Source organism: Eptesicus fuscus, chromosome 4, assembly GCF_027574615.1.
Source record: "Eptesicus fuscus isolate TK198812 chromosome 4, DD_ASM_mEF_20220401, whole genome shotgun sequence".
Classification (NCBI taxonomy): domain Eukaryota; kingdom Metazoa; phylum Chordata; class Mammalia; order Chiroptera; family Vespertilionidae; genus Eptesicus; species Eptesicus fuscus.
Window position 1 is genome coordinate 42394020 of NC_072476.1, and position 17223 is coordinate 42411242.

General features: G+C 41.4%; 1 protein-coding gene across 2 annotated transcripts in view; it reads left to right on the forward strand.

Annotated features, from left to right (window-relative positions):
- The window catches only part of DTWD2 (DTW domain containing 2), a 79894-nt gene that overhangs the window by 13695 nt on the left and 48976 nt on the right, over positions 1-17223 (forward strand). For both annotated transcript variants that reach the window (XM_054714278.1, XM_054714279.1), the window contains exon 2: positions 9218-9308. In XM_054714278.1, the coding sequence (XP_054570253.1) occupies positions 9218-9308 (91 nt within the window). The remainder of the gene's footprint in view (positions 1-9217; positions 9309-17223) is intronic.

The window sequence follows — 17223 nt, forward strand, 5'->3', positions numbered from 1 at the left end:
AGAATGAGGAGAGCAATTACTATACACTTATCCACTAGTTTGGCAAGAGGTGGTTTAACATTCGGACAGCTAATCACCAGCACAGTGTATGCAGACTATTGTGGAGGAGAAAAGTATGAGGAAAATTGCTGTTAAAGTATAAACAAATAAGCACAAATTCATATTGTAAAGTAACTTGCTAAGATATAAAGTTGATCAATTATAATGCAAAATGTTCAAAAGAGCTATAGTTTTTTTAAATTTGAGGTAAAGGTAACAAGACTTAGGTTAACAAAGGAGACATGCTTTAAAATAAATAGGTGATGATATTTTATGAGCATGTCATAGCATAAGCCAAAAACAAGTAGTTTTAACCTAAATCACAGTTACAGTGTCTACACATAAAGTGTTTAGCTGTTTGTTTATTAGTAAACTAGAGGCCTGGTGCATGAAATCCTTGCACTCAGGGGAGATGTGGGGGAGTCCCTCAGTCTGGCCTGAACCCTCTCACAGTCCAGGATCCCTCGCTCCTTACTGTCCACCTGCTCGCTGCTCCTTACTGCTCAGTTTGCTGCGTTTGCCCCCTAATGGGGAGGGACCACGGGAGGGCTCCAGGGCGTGTCTGGCCCGTCTTGCTCAGTTCTGATCGGTCAGACCCCAGCAGCAAGCTAACCTACCGGTCAGAGCGTCTGCCCCCTGTTGGTCAGTGCACGTCATAGCGAGTGGTCGACCGGTTGACTGTCTGTCCCCTGGTGGTCAATGCACATCATAATGAGCGGTTGAGTGGCCTTAGCATATCATTAGCATATTACGCTTTGATTAGTTGAACGGCTGACCGGACGACTGGACACTTAGCATATTAGGCTTTTATTATATAGGCTATTTTGTTCAGTAAATATTTTTTCCTCTTATGCTCTCACTTACTAGAATGATCACAAATTATAACAAAGGAAGATCTGAGTCTCTGAATTTCATTTATAATAGAAACTAATTGTGTAAGTACTAGAGAAGAAGTGAAGGAGAGATCAATATTTGATATGTAAGAAAATGAAGGGGTAGGAGAAGAAATTATGTAGGAGGAGAAAGGCATCCGGGTATTCTTTCATGCATTCAGCATGTATTTAATGATAGCTTACTGTGCTAGAGGCTGGGATATAAAAGTGAAAAAAATAGACCAAGTTCTTGCTCTCATGTAGCTTACAATGTAGGGAAGAAACCCATCTTGAGATAACATAATGCCAAATTGTGATAAAAATGCCTCTTTCTTACTAAGTACATTTAACACATTAAGCGCCCAGCCTGTTTTGTCTTCCGGATGGAAAGAATAGTGGCAGTCACCGGTGACTGACTGGGTGCTTAATGTGTTAATATTCTTTTTCCATTGCATTTTTTGTTTTTTAAAATAACAGCTTTATTAAGATATCAGAGGCCTAGTGCACAAATTCGTGCATGGGTGGGGGTCCTACTGGCCTGCCCTCAATGGGGGCCCATTGGGGCTGGGCTGATTGGGGGGAGGGGGCATGGGAGGTTGGCCAGCCCTGCCCCAGATCGGGATGAGGGGGCTGATTGAGGGTGAAGCCAGCCGGGGAGGGGTGCAGGAGATTGGCCGCTCAGCCCCGCCCCTGATTGTGGTGTGGGGGGCTGGCTGGGGGAAGGGGCTGGGCCAGCTGGGGGGAGGAGCCACAGGAGGTTGGCTGGCTGGCCATGCCCCAAGTTGGAGTGGGGGGCCCGATCGAGGACCAGGCCAACAAGGGGGAGGGGCTGCAGGAGGTTGGGGGGGGGGTGCTATCGGGGCCCTGATTGGGCCGGTTGGCTGCCGCAGTGCACGTCATAGTGATCAGTCATTCTAGTCGTTCCATTGTTTCAGTTGCTTGGCTTTTATATATATATAGACTAAAGGCCCGGTGCACGAAATTCATGCACGGGGGTGGAGGGTCTGTCTGCCTGGCCTGCACCCTCTCGCAATCTGGGAGATCTCTCTCACAGTCTGGGACCGCTGGCTCCTAACCACTCACCTGCCTGCCTGATCGCCCCTAAAACTCAAGCTTCTTCTTTTTTTATTTTTAATATTTATATTTCTTCTTTATTTTTTATTTTAAAAGTTAAGCTTCTTGAGAACATGAGGCATTTAACATTATTCCATATTCCTTACAGAGAGCTAAGCATGGTAAACACAGCAAATATTTAATACTTATGGGCTTCTATACAAACACTTTCCAACCAGGAATGTTTTAATAGGCAGTCTCCAAAAACTTGAATTGGAAAACCTAAAAGTAGAGTGCTCAGATTTCAGGCATTAGGTGCTATCAGCAGGATTTCTATCCTAATTAAACTCTAATTCTTAGCTCTCAACAGTCTGGACAAACTGCCCTTCACTGTCCCCAAAGTTTCTTATTCGTCACTATCCCATTTTCCTTTCTTACTTTCTTTCTTTCTTTTTTTTGAGTTCAATGTTTTACATCCACATCAGTATCAACATACCATACAAAACCCACCTGCCAACCTAGCTGGGCAGGCAGGAGGGGGGTCCATGGCAGCACAGAAAACCGAGGTTGCCCTAACCGGTTTGGCTCAGTGGCTAGAGCATCGGCCTGTGGACTGAAAGGTCCCAGGTTCAATTCCGGTCAAGGGCATGTACCTTGGTTGCAGGCGCATCCACCGTAGGAGGTGTGCAGGAGGCAGCTGATCAATGTTTCTCTCTCATCGATGTTTCTAACTCTCTATCCCTCTCCCTTCTTCTCTGTAAAAAATCAATAAAAGATATATTAAAACCGGGGTTCTTATCCCTAAAAAGGAGAAAATGGGTTTACAGTCAAGGAAACAAAATCAGAACCCAACATGATCAAGGAGAAGCCTTGAAACTGCATCGAGCGGAGGTGCTGTGGGCAGCGGTGCATCTCGGTTGGCCCAGCAGGACCTGCAGCAGCCTCGGCTCCTGGGAAGCCTGGGGTCAGATAGGGCCCAGCTCTTGAGGTTATTTTTAATAATTTTGCTTTTGGGGGAGGAGGGCTTCTGGGCAGCAGCTCCATGTGGGGGTAACTGGTACGGGTTTCACTTCAGGGTTTGGAGGGGAAGTTGGGTCTGTGGGGCGGGACCGCCCGGCCCCAAATGTCACAGCTGAGGTTCTTGGAAGTGGCCCAGCGAAGTTCCTTCCTGCTTTCTTCCTGCCCTGACCTTAGGTCTGTGGCTTAAAAATCAGGGCACCAGGCTGGGGCTGAGCACCCCAGGGGCCTTTGTAAACATGGCAGATACAGGCCAGGGGAGTTTGGGAGAACTGTAGGAACTGGTGGGGGCAGCCAAAGCCAGGGGAGGGCAGTACCCATGGGCAAAGGGGGCATGGGGTGGAGGAGGTATGCTCCTCTAACAGAGACTTAGTGGTACAGAGTCTAAGAGAGACAGGACAGAGATGGGGATAGAAAGAGTGACAGGAAGAGAGAGACTCAGAGAAAGCAAGAGAGATTGAGACAGAGAAAGATTCACAAAAGAGAGACAGACAGACAGAAAGATTCACAGAGACAGAGTCCTGCTCTGTATGAGTCAGCTGGCTGTGGGGGGGAGCGGGGAGGAGGAAGGGGGGCCCGGCTCGCCGGGATGTGCCAGTGTGATGGTAAGTGCATCGTTGTGTTGCACGAGGGAGGTGTGCTGGTAATGCAGCACCAGCTCCTTCAGAGACCCGTACAGGTTGTAGGGCTCCACAAAACCCAAGCCAGTGGCCATGCGGTAGATGACACAGTGCTTGGTATTGCCCGTCCTCCACCACAGAGCAGCCATAGCAGCCCCGCTGGCTGCTCTCACGGATGAGGAAGAGCCATCCCGCTGGCCGTTCAGCATTTCCTCAGCCTGCATGTGGTTGATCTTGCCCACATACCAGGTTCATTCCTCATGGTGGGGGAGGTCATCCTCATCCTCCATCAGTGCATACTGGTCTTCAGGCTCATTTTTGATTCCCAAACAATCGATTTTCTTCTGCCGGGCGCCTTTCTGGGTGAGCCATACCAGGTACTGGTCTCGGATCTTGCGCAGCTGCAATGAGGTCTGGCTTTGCTGCATGAGGTCTGGCTTCAGGCTATTCATGTGCTTATCTCGGTTGTCCAAGGCCTGTGTCTGCAGCTCCTGTGGCTCTCGTGGATCTCAGCGATGCGAGACTTGAGCCATTCTGAGTTCAGCAGGATCCTCTGCATCTCTTTTTCATTGCCCTCACACCGGAAGCGCTCCAGATACTCCTTGCTGCACTTCTCTTGAGTCTGGCCCTGCTCTTCAAAGATCTTGCTGGTTTCATTGAAGGCTTCGATTGTGGTGCGCTTCATCTGCAGTTCTTGGGAGGAGGTGCGTGTGTACTCCTTGTAGAGCTGGTCATACTCGTGGCTCTTGTCCGCCACTTCAAACCAAGGTAACAAACAAATAATTTCCTGCAAGACTGAGGACTATAGCGCTGACTATGTACATGTGCAGTAACAGCCTCACGTTCTAGCCGTAGGCGCCCAGGCATCCTCCACAATCCCACAATCCTTGGTCGCGTACTTCCAGTTTTTCTAGCTCCTCAAGTGGTGTTTCCTTCAGTCGCATTGCAACGTCCAGGGCCTCTAGTTGGAGAGGATTTTTCTGTTCTTTGACATTGGGATCATTGAAGTTTTGGGAGCACTGCTGCTGCCATGAGCACGTCGGTCCCAAGCGCACTCATGAAACAACCGCCCATTCAGTCCCCTGCTGGCACCGCCCTGGTTCACAATGAGAAAGGTACTGTGCTGAGCCGTTTTCCAATCGGATCTTCCTCTTCCTTCCCCAGCACACTGCAAACCTACCTCGGGCAGACCACCCCAACCCCGCAGACCCTTAAGACCTTCCCCCCTGTTTGACTTTCCACCATCAAACCCTCACCCTATCACATTGCCTAGGGGCACCCTTAACCGCTCCCGGGGGGTGGGGCCAGCATGGGCGAGGGGCCATGGTGTTCTGGTCTCTGGACACTGGCTTTTTATATATATAGATGATTCACATGCCATGATATTTATCCTTTTAAAATGTACAATTTGGAGGTTTTTGTTTTATTAGCTGAATTGTGCGAATCACTATTCCAGGGTTCTCTTTCAGTGTCTCTTTTCCAGATCTTTCTCTGGGAAAGCTGCCTTCTTTTGCTATTAATCCTGCCCATTAGACTTCACTAATTACCAGCTGACTGTTCTGCATTTTGATGTAGTCCGGGCAGTGGTCGGCAAACTCATTAGTCAACAGAGCCAAATATCAACAGTACAACGATTGAAATTTCTTTTGAGAGCCAAATTTTTAACTTAAACTTCTTCTAACGCCACTTCTTCAAAATAGACTCGCCAGGCCGTGGTATTTTGTGGAAGAGCCACACTCAAGGGGCCAAAGAGCCGCATGTGGCTCGAGAGCCGCAGTTTGCAGACCACTGCCCTAGGGCATAAATTGCTCAGCAGTCTGACATTAAATTCTGGTAGGGGTAGTTTTTGTGCTTACTCTTTGAGATTTGTTCTACTGCAGCTGTGCTCTTCTTAGCGATCTCTTTTCCTGTTGTTTCTTTTTTAGTCCCCTGATGAACCAGATGGCCTATGACTTAGCTTGTTGCTCTTAGTTTAGAGGAGTTAATGTTTTTAAGGTACCCTTAGGCTTGAATTTCCTCACACTGTTTCAAATAAAGTCAGTTACTCTTGGGAGAACTTCAGAGCTCTTATATTCTGCCTGTCCTCCAGGGCAAACTCTCTGAGCCACTGTTCTGGGCACAGGGCTGGGCAGTAGCCTCTGGCTTGCTCCTTGAGGTGTCAGATGAGCAAAGTGGGGAGCGGGGTGTGAGGGGAGTGGGGCCACAGCAATCTCAGCCTGCTGCACTGTGGTAAAGCTTCTGTTTCACAGCTGGAGACTGGGAGGAGAAAGGGAGCCTCTGTGCTCTTAGCCACCCTCCCCAGGAATTTAGCCTCTTTAACTTGGAGTCCATGACCTGCCTTTTTCTGTGACATACAGTAAACTTTGATTAAGAGCTGAGGGGGAGCTCTGTTCTCTTGGCCACACCTTCTTGGAATGGAGCTTCTGCCAACCTGAGCTGGGGCAAGGTAGGAAATGGGTTATGGCCCAGATGCTATAAACTGTCCCTGGGATAGGGGAGGGGTATGAAATGGAAATAGAATCATAGTTGTTTAATAGCTACTCACTGTGAAGAGATTTTCTTACAGACCCTGGGAAACTGAGCGACTTATTATAAGAAGAACAGACCCTGGGGATGAGACAGCCAGGAGCTCAGATCAAGGACAGAATCTATCTGAAGGGAGACAGCTTTCCAGGGGCTACTCTGCAAGGACAATGAAAGAAGGCAGACCCTAGGGTAGGAACTCACTAACCTTAGATTTTTTCCCATCCACTAACCCTCTATGAGCTTGTTTGAAATGAAGGGTCAGAGTGGTCTCTTCAGAGTGTTATACCTGCTGCTCTCTCAGATTGCCAGCTACCTGATTAATAAACGCACCACAAAGATTCAACCTCATCTCTGGTAGTGGTGGGCAACTAGAACCCTTTCGAGTCTGGTTTCTCCTTTACCAAATTTTAGTAGATATTCTTGAATAATATTTCTTTATTCAAATATGTTCTCAGGGCAATTTCTAGACTTTAAATGGTTGTTTTTAAAAATAGTTTTTGCTTGCTTCTCTGGCAAGTGGGTCTGTGAAGCAACTTTCCCTGTCAACCTAGAAGTGGAACTCTCCAAACTACTTAATTCCAAATATTCCTAAAGTTCAAAATGACTTCTAGTAAGGAAATTACCATCTCAAGTAACTGAGTTGTTTTTTGTTTTTGTTTTTCTCTCTTCTGAACAGAGCTTTTGGTCAGACATGAAACCAAGAGCTACCAATATCAGGGCAGTCTTTGCACTATTCTGTCATATTAAGGACTTTTATAATCATTGTATATATCATGAGCTAGAGATGTTATTTTCAGGGTATGTTTACCTAGTTTTCTGCTTCTCACAGAAATCTGCAGCTTCCTCCCAGCGTGTTTACTTGATTGGAATTTGCAGTTCTTTGGCTCTATTGATACGTGGATGTTTCCTGCATAGGACAGTTGTGCTGTTTGTTTTTATTTTATTTTTTTTGGGGGGGGGGAGCATTCTTTTGTATTCTTAGATATTTAAATTGTTATTAAATTCTGAATTTTTAAAATGGCTTCATCTGATCTGAAATTACATTTTATAAAATTATGTTACTGACATCTGTGCATTTCAGTCATATGCAGAGTTACATATAAAAGAGTTAGATACTTAGCCCTGGCTGGGTGGCTCAGTTGGTTGGAGCATTGTCCTGTTCACTGAATGATTGTGGGTTTGATTTCCCATCAGGTCATATAGCTAGGCTGTGGGTTCCATCCCTGGTTGGGTAGCATACTAATCGGTGTTTCTCTCTCACATTGGTGCTTCTCTCTCTCTCTTTCCTTCCCTCCCACCATGCCCTCCCCCCCTCCCTTCCTCTCTAAAATCAATAAGATTCTTGGGTGAGGATTACAGAAATAATAAATAAATTAAGTCAGAAGCTTAAAGTTTTAGAAGTGAAATGTGCATAATTTTTTATTCTACTGAATGGAGAATTCTTTCTAATTGTCGCCCTTGATATGTTTGTCACTATACCTAGTTTATTCAATCATTCTCTGTTCCTTTCTGTGTTTACTTTTGTTTACTCTTCTTGTGACCACAGAATGAGTCCATTCCTAAAATCTCACATTCCTGGGAGAGAATCTAGTGTAGGGCAGAGTAATCATACCAAATCATTTTGTATGTCATTGGAAAGCAAGTATATTGGTTTTCCTTTGGTTAATAATCCATTTTAGTTTTGATGGTGGAGAGGGGAGTGGGGTCATGTTGTAAAATATGTTTATAACTCTGCCTAAGATGATCATGTAGATAATTTCTTCTGCAGGAGCATAGGTTTGACAGTTTCTTGCAGAATGAGATGGTAGATATAATTAAATCAATTTACTCACACTCTATGTTTATTGGCATAAACATTTCTTACCTCAGGCTGTACCTCTGCATAAGCAAGATTACTGAAGGAGTTGATAGTGGTTAGTTTTGTAGTAGTTAGTATGCTGTTGGAATTCCCTTTAATATCACATTCACTTGTACACTATTGTAATGGCATGTAACACCTGCCTGTAATAGTGATTTGTTGTGAAAATTTACTTTCATGATACACTGATATACTGGTAAACACACATATCAAATGTAGGGTTTAATGGTAAAATATCCATGTATGTTTCTACAATTCCTTTGGAAGGACACACAAATAACTGGTCATTGAATACCCCTAGAGAAGAGAACGCTCTAAGTTAGAGGGCTCAGATCGGAAGTGTACCTTTTTATTCCTTATGCATTTTGTAATGAGTATAAGTGTTACTGAGACAGTAGTAGTAAAGACTAAAAAGTAAGTAAAACAAAAACAACAAAGTAAACAACAACAAAAGGGAAAATAGGCAGACGCTCTGCCTATGATATTTGGATATAATTCTAGCCAAATATAATTGGTGGCTGCTGTTTGGGTTTCTCACATTTATTAAGCTCTCTGTGTTGATTGATGTCTAAATTTGATTAGAACTCTCTTTTAGGTGGTAATTCTGTTCTAATACTTTATCATCACATTATTCCCTCCAACTTCCAGGTGATATAGAAAAGTTGCCAAGTTTCTCTTTGATATGAGATCTTCTTGACTTGGAATGCAAGTTAGTAGAAGTGTTGCTTCATGTATAAAAAGACTATGCTGCTGATTTATGAGTATTGTTCAACTATAGATATCTAAGACAAGATTTTTTTGAGGAACTTTGATCTATATAGATGGTAAAGAATTTACTAGAATCTTTTTTTCAAATTCTCATATGTAAAGTCTGAGTGATTAAATTCATTCTTGGTGTTTCATTTTAAAAGAATGCAACTTTAGTCTTGGCCAGTGTGCTCAGTGGTTGGAGCCTCATCCTGTGTACAGATATTTAAGTTGTTATGGGTTAGATTTTCAGACAGGGCACATATCTAGGTTTTGGGTTTGATGCCTGGTTGGGTGTTTCTCTCTCACATTGATGTTTCTCTCTCTCTCTCTCACTTTCCCTCTCTCTCTCTAGAATCAATGAAAAAAAAAAATCCTCCAGTGAGGATTAAAAAATAAAAAAGTTGGATTATGTTCAAGTTTTAGGTTATTGTCATATTTTATTTTAAACATTTACAGGCTTTCTTTTTCTTTATGCCCTTTAGCCGGCCTCAGAAAGTGTGTTTATGTCCGTTTCTACCAGTGCATCCTCTGCACATCTCTACCTACTTGTACATAATTCAGCATCCGGCAGAGGTGAGTAAGACTTCATAAAATGCACAATTTCAAATAGAATATTAGTATACAAGAGGAAACACACAGATGAACATATTCATTCTTCCCAGCTGCTTAGCATTTCTGGAAATAAATCGATGATAAATGCTTTCTCTTTGGGAAAAAATAGTTTCTTTTATATATTATATGGTAGTATGATGTTGTATGCTTTGGAGATGGAGAAAATAATGTTATTTCATAAAAACTGTGTCATTGAATAGTATAGAAATTTAGAACTTCAACAATATTGTGTGAAGAAAAAAATGAGATTTTTGTGAGTAAAGAGTTAGGAAAATCATTGCTATTTAAATTTTGATCATAGCTTATATTCATTGATGTCTTGTTAAAATAGAAGTACCTCTCAGCATATTATTTTATTTTTTGTTTTTATTTCTTAATTTTGATTTTTCAGTTAAAGTCGACATACAATTTTATATTAGTTTCACTTATACAATATAGTGACATTTATTTAACTTATGAAGTAATCACCCCAATAAACCTAGTAAACATCTGACACCATACATAGTTATTACAATATTATTGGCCATATTCCCTATGCTATGCTTTACATCCCCATGACTATTTTGTAACTACCAATTTGTACTTCTTAATCCCTTCCCCCTTTTCATCTATCTCCCTAACCCCCCTCCATCTGGCAGTCGTCAAAATGTTCTCTGTATCTATGTTTGTTTTTGTTTTGTTTGTTCGTGTATTTTGTTTTTTAGATTCCACATATAAGTGGAATCATATGGCATTTGTTTTTCTCTGTCTGAAATTTCACTCATCACAATATCCTATGGGTCAGGGGTGGGGAACCTTTTTCCTGCCAAGTGCCATTTGAATATTCATAATATCATTTGCGGGCCATACAAAATTATCAACTTAAAAATATTTGGTCAAACATTGAATTAGCTCACCCTTAATGCCTTGGCAGGACCAGACCTTATGATTTTGCGGGCCTTATATAGCCTGCGGTAGGACTTCCCTACTCCTGCTCTAGGTTCGTCTGTGTTTTGCAGATGGTAAGATGTTCTTTTTTTTTTAAACCCTCACACGAAGATATTTTTTCTGTTGATTTTTAGAGAGAGTGGAAGGGAGGAAGGAGCAAAAGAGAGGGAGAGAAAAAGGGAGAGAGAGAGAAACATCGAAGTGAGAGAGATATAATAATTGGTTGCCTCCCACATGCCTGGGGCATGATCAAACCTGCAACCAATATGCCCTTTACCGGGTATTGAGCCCCTGACCCTTTGGTCCATGGGCTGTTACTCTAACCACTGAGTAACCAGCCAGGGAAAGAAGTCCTTTTTTATGGCTGAGTCATATTCCATTCATTGTGTATATGAACCACATCTCCTTTATCTATTCATCTATTGATGGACATTGAGGTTGCTTCCATATCTTGGCTGTTGTAAGTAATGCCACAATAAACATATAGATGTATATGTCTTTTCAATTTAGTGCTTTTTTTTTTTTTTTCAGATAAATACCTAGAAGTAGAATTTCTGGGTCCTTCTTTGTCTCTTATTATATAGCCTTTAAAAAAATTTATTTATCCTCACCTGGTGATATGTTTATTAATTTTTGAGAGAGGAGGGGGAAAGAGAGAGAGAGAGAAACATCAATGTTAGAGGGAAACATTGATCAGTTGCCTCTTGTATGTGCCCTGACTGGGGATCAAACCCTGCCGGGGGGCTTGTCCAGCATCTAGAAGGGTTCAGGAATCTGGAGAAGGGCTGCATGTAAATTATTAAAGAGTCTAGAGATGAAACATAAATTTGGAAGGCATTTTGGGGGGCCAGAGGAGACTTAGCTAAAGAAACCAAGTCCTCTTGTCTCTCTGGACCCCTTGCTTTTTATTAATACAAATAGTCCTAAAGCAAGGTAGATATACATATCAAAGGGTAAGGTTTGGTATACAGAATCCATTGTCAGATTGGGGGAATTGCCTATGGCTGTTCAGGTGTTTGGCCAGTAGGAGGCAATAACATGTAGATTAAAATGTCCTCAGCTGTCTGGCAGCAAGCAATCATTTATGCATCCTTTTCAGGTTTGGGGAAATGCCCTTAGCCATTTCCAACAGGCAATAATATGTATTTTCCAGCCCTTGCTGAAGGCTCAAGGTCCACCAACCTTTTGATGAACTTCTTGCATTTATGACCTGCTGGAATTAGCTTCTGGCAAAACCTACAACCCTTTTTGGTGTATGGGACAACACTCCAACCAACTGAGCCACCTGATCAGGGCTAGTCTTTGTTTTAAAGTCTAATTTGTCTGGTATAAATATTGCTACCCAGCTCTTTTTGTTTGTTTGTTTCCATTTTCATGAAATATCTTTTTCCATCCCTTTACTTTAAGTCTTTGTATGTCATTTGATCTGAAGTGAATCTCTTAGAGGCACCATATGGGGTTTTGTTTTCTTATCCATTCAGCTGCCCATTGTCTTTTGATTAAAGAATTTAATCCATTTACATTTAAAGTAATTGTTGTGGTTATTGCCATTTTATTATTAACTAGAGGCCCGATGCATGAAATTCATGCAAGAGTAGGCCTTCCTTCCCTCTGGCCACCGGCATCCAGGACCTGGGCTTTTCTCGCAGAGGGAGGCCCCACGATGGCCGGGCCCCCAACCAATCGCATTGTACCTGCCTTGGCTGGCCCGGCACCAGTGATGTCATAGTGTGGTCCTGGATGGTCATCCAGATGGTCGTCTGGATGGTCATTCCGTTGTTCAGCCTTTCGGTCAATTTGCATATTACACTTTTATTATATAGGATATTTTAAGTATATTTTTACTTCTTAAAGAAGACCGTTTAACACAGTGGTCGGCAAACTCATTAATCAACAGAGCCAAATATCAGCAGTACAACGATTGAAATTTCTTTTGAGAGCCAAATATTTTAAACTTATCCCTTTGCACTCGCTTGCTTTTTTCTCGATTCCTTTATTCTACTAGGGATTTAATTTTTTAAATACCCCAGATTTTACAAAGCGCAGCAGTAGAATAAAAAACTGGAGTTTCTTTTCATACAAACTTATTTATTTGGATTTTTTTATATTTCAAATTACTGATACATTCAAAGAGTAATTTTAATCTCGACATCCGAGTGCAAAAGGTTAAACTTCTTCTAACGCCACTTCTTCAGAATAGACTCGCCCAGGCCGTGGTATTTTGTGGAAGAGCCACACTCAAGGGGCCAAAGAGCTGCATGTAGCTCGCGAGCCGCAGTTTGCTGACCACTGGTTTAACATTTCATGTAATATTGGTTTGGTGGTGATGAATTCCTTTAGCTTTTTCTTGTCTGGGAAGCTCTTTAACTGTTCTTGGATTCTAAATGATAGCTTTGCTGGATAGAGTAATCTTGGGTGTAGGTTCTTGCTTTTTATCACTTTTATTTTTCTTGCCAATCCCTTCTGGCCTGCAAAGTTTCTGTTGAGAAATCAGCTGATAGTCTTATGGGAAATCTCTTGTAGGTAACTAACTGCTTTTGTTTTGCTGCTTTTAAGAGCCTCTCTTTGTCTTTTACCTTTGGCATTTTAATTAGAATGTGTCTTGATGTGGACCTCTTTGGGTTCATGTTGTTTGATATTCTCTGCACTTCCTGGGCTTGTCTGTTTCCTTTGCCAGGTTAGGGAAGATTTTCGTCATTAACTCTTCCAATAGGTTTTCAATTTCTTGCTCTCACTCTTCTCCTTCTGGTACCCCTATGATGCTAATGTTGGTATGCTTGATGTTGTCCCAGAGACCCCTTAAACTATCCTTATTTTTTTGGATTATTGGTTTGTTTGTTTGTTTTTTTGCTCTTCTGATTGGGTGTTTTCTGCTTATCTTCCAAATTGCTGATTTGATCCTTTGCTTCATTTATTCTATTTTTGATTCCCAATAATTTATTCTTCATTTCAGTTACTCTTTATTTATGATTGGTTCTTTTTTATGTTTTCTTTATCCATTTTTTTGTTCTTATGTCTTTGTTGAATTCTCACTGAGATTATTGAGCATCTTTATAACCAGTTTTGTAAACTCTGCTTTGGTAGATTGTTTGTCTTCATTTTGTTTAGGTTTTTTTCCCCTGGAGTTTTGTTCTGTTCTTTCACTTGGAACATGTTCCTTTGTCTCCTCATTTTGGCAGCCTCCCTGTGTTTGTTTCTAGGTTTTAGCTAGAGCTGCTATGTCTTCCAGGCTTGGTAGAGTGGCTTTATGTAGTAGATGTCCCATGGAGCCCAGTGGCACAGTCTCCCTGGTTACCTGAGCCAGGCGCTCTAGGTTTGTCCCTTGTGTGGGTTGTGTGTACCCTTCTGTTGTATTGAGCCTTTATGGTGTTGGCACCTCAATGGTAGTGATTGATCCTCAGATTGATTGGCTGTGAGGATTGGCTGTAACTATAGTGGAGGAGCTGTTCTGTAGGGTCTGACCCTACAGAGCAGGATTCACTTTACCCAGGCTCTGGTGCCTGCTGAGTCTGCCACTTGCGTGTGTCATTTGTGATGGTGCTCTGGTGTAGTCTGAAACTGGCCACGGAGTGTGTTGGTTCTGGACTTTCTTGGGACATGTGGTCCAAGGTTAGCTACTGCATGTGCCCTGCCTAGGGCCACCTGGTATGAAATACAAAGTGATCTGCAGATGGTTACCACTTGTGTTGGGTTTGGAGGTGCCTGGGAGAGGCTAAGCTGTGAACTGAGGCTGGGTGGCCACATGCTGCTTGTTTTGGGTTTGTGAACCTTTGAAATATTTTAGGAAAGTCTACAGCATGAGCCAGGAGAGGCTGTCTATATGGAAAAACCACTGGAAGAGGTTTGGTTGGGCCCACAGGTTGGATGAGATGGGGTGAACTATGTTAGGAGATTCAGATATGGTGCCCACCTGCATCTGCAGGCTGAGTGGGTGTAGGGCTCAACAAAGGAACAATGGCTTATGGCAGCATTTCTGTCTGTGAGAAAGCTGCCCCTCCAGCCCTCACCCTGAATTCAGACAATTCATTTCCTTTTCCTATGTCCCTGGTACCTTTCAAGATGCTGCCCCAGCACTGGAGCTCAGGGTGAATCTGTCAGCCAGTAAGTTCCCATGAGGGTCCTTTAAGAGGAACATTTGAGACTTCTTTAGCTCCCCATCTCACTCAGCTACAATCTCTGCTTTTTTTCACAGACAGAAGTTATAGGGACTTCTCTTCCTGGCAATGGAACCCTGGGCTGGGGCTGATATGGGGCTGGGACCCCTCACTCCTCAAGGGGACCTCTGCAGCTGAGATATGCCTCTTGATATTTAACCACTACACATGGTTGTGTCTGCCCCTCCTACTAGTCTCAATGTGGATTCTTCTGTGTATCCTTAGTAATTGAACTTCTCTTCAGCTTAGTAATTGAACTTCTGTTCAGGTGGTTCTTGTCAGTTGTTTTGTAGTGTAGTTGTAAGTTTGATGTGGTTGTGAAAGGAGGTGAGTACTGCCTTTACCTACTCTGTCATCCTGACTGGAGACCATTCTCTGCATTTTAGTGTCACAAAATGAATGTATAAAATAATATTTTTGTTTTTCAATGAATAGAACAAATATGTATATTTTATATAACAAAAAGAGTTTCAGAGGTAATTCCATTAGGTAATACATATATTCTGCAATGTTTCAAAACAAAAAGAGTTTCTAATTAATACTCTCCTATATTAGAAAGTGTACGCATGTTTATGTGTTTGTAACTTTTTTTTGTAACTCTTGATTAACTGTAGTAACAAAGAGGGAAGGGAAGGCGGTACTAGACAACCAAAAATTATATTAAAACAAAACTAGTCATTGTAAGTTACCAGATGGGTTCAGTATAAACTGTTACAGCATTTAGGAACTCAGGACAACATAGATTGAACCAGGCTTTTGAAGGACTAATTTTTAAAAAAATTTCCTAAGCCTATACCAATTGAAGACTTTAACAAAGATATAAAAGATATTAATCTGTCTTTTTCCTTTTCCAAATGATGAAACATTTATTCTTTAATTACAAATTGTTAAATATTCCATTTATTGGGCAACCTTTTTTTCAGTGTTAGCAATAGCATATTTTGCTCAGGACTATGACAGTTTGGTCACTAGCATTTTTTGTTACATTTAAACTTACAACAGTGTGCAGCTCAAATTTACATAAAATGATAGCTTACTGACCATAACAGTTTTGACTAAAGCTTAACTTTAGATGGTGAATGCTATTATCATTTTACAGTATACACAGTATGGTATCTTTTTATCATTATGTGCTTCCAGACATAGATGGCTTTTAAAATGTAGGTGTTTTCATTGATTTGTGGCAACTTTAATGTTTTCAAATCCTCTCTCCTTCCCTCCCTTCTTCCTACCTTCCTTTCTTCTTTTCACTGTTAATTCACAATTTAGGTAATCAGTCCATAATTGTGTGCTCCAGATGTATTTTATGTGTATATAAGTACATCCATATTGTTTTCCTTATTGCCCGAGGTATTTTCCAATCTTAATTTATCTCAATAACACTAAGCTGCTTGTGCTCAATCTCAGTACACTATTTTCAATAAAAGAATATACCAATTTGATGACTCCCTCTAAAAAGTGATTGAAAACCATTTGGATACGTGCTAGGAGGTGGCTTTGGGAAAAGGAGACTTAGTGGCATGGATGATATGGAGGAGATATGATGGAGCATTTCAAAGAGTAGGTATATATATTGTAGAAAATTACTTAAGAATGAAAACAAGACAGTCTCTCAAAAAAGCTTTCCAAGAAAGAAATGTTAAACTGCTTGGCCATTTGTGACAATGGATATGTAGCCATAATGATATAAACACGGTTTATTGACTTAACTAAAAATATTAGAAACTCTGGAAAGTGTGGCTCAGTTGGTTGAAGTGTCATCCTTACACCGAAAGGTGGCAGGCTCGATTATTGGTCAGGGCACATACTCAGGTTGCAGGTTCAATCCCCTGTCGGGGCACATATGGGAGGGCACATATGGGAAGTAGCCGATGGATGTTTCTCTCTTGCATCAATGTTTCTCTCTTTCTCTTTCCCTTCCTTTTCCTAAAATCAATTAAGAGCATAAGACAAAACAAAACATGTCCTCGGGTGAAGATTAAAAAAAAAAAATTAGACGTGAGGGTAAGGGGTGATGTCAGAAAGCTGAATCCTCATTTGTTATGAGATGCTGTAGTTATAAAGGGCAAGTAGTTAAGAGTAAGGGCTCAGGAGCCAGATTGTTTGAGTTTAAATCCATAACTGTAAACTCTGTAACCCTGGGCAAGTTAATTAACCTCCCTCTTTTCACATTTGTCATTAGTAAAATGGTCTTATGTTAAAAGATATACTTCTTTACTGGTTTATTGTGAATAGTAATATATTTATAAAATGCATTTTGAATTATGTACATTAAAGTTAGCTACTATGATGATAATGGTAGTTTGTAGATAATTGATAAATTATTAATATGACAAAGCAAAACATAGCAAAACACGCATTATTTAGAAATATGGAGATCAATACTAAAAGATATAACTAAAACAAAGTGATTACCTCTGGAAGTGGTATAGGGAAGTAATTGGAGAACATTATAAATTTTTGGCACTTTTTAATTTGACATATATGTTAAAAGTTTGAAAAGTGATTTTAGTGTGTGTCAGAGTCTCCTAGTGATGGTCTAGACTAGAGGTAAGAAAACAGTATGAAACACTGTAAAATGTCCTAAAATGCCCTCTCTCACCTGTCTCCTCTTAGTTGCATTTATATTATTAACTGCTCCAAATTGCTGTTTTCATGTTTCCTTAGAACTCCAGCTTGCTACATGTTCTTGAAAAAATCCCAGCAAATACTTAATCTCCTATTTTCTTTTCCTACCTTTTATTAGGTAGATGAATTTAGCTACTCTCAGCATCTCTAAATTTATTTTTCAATAA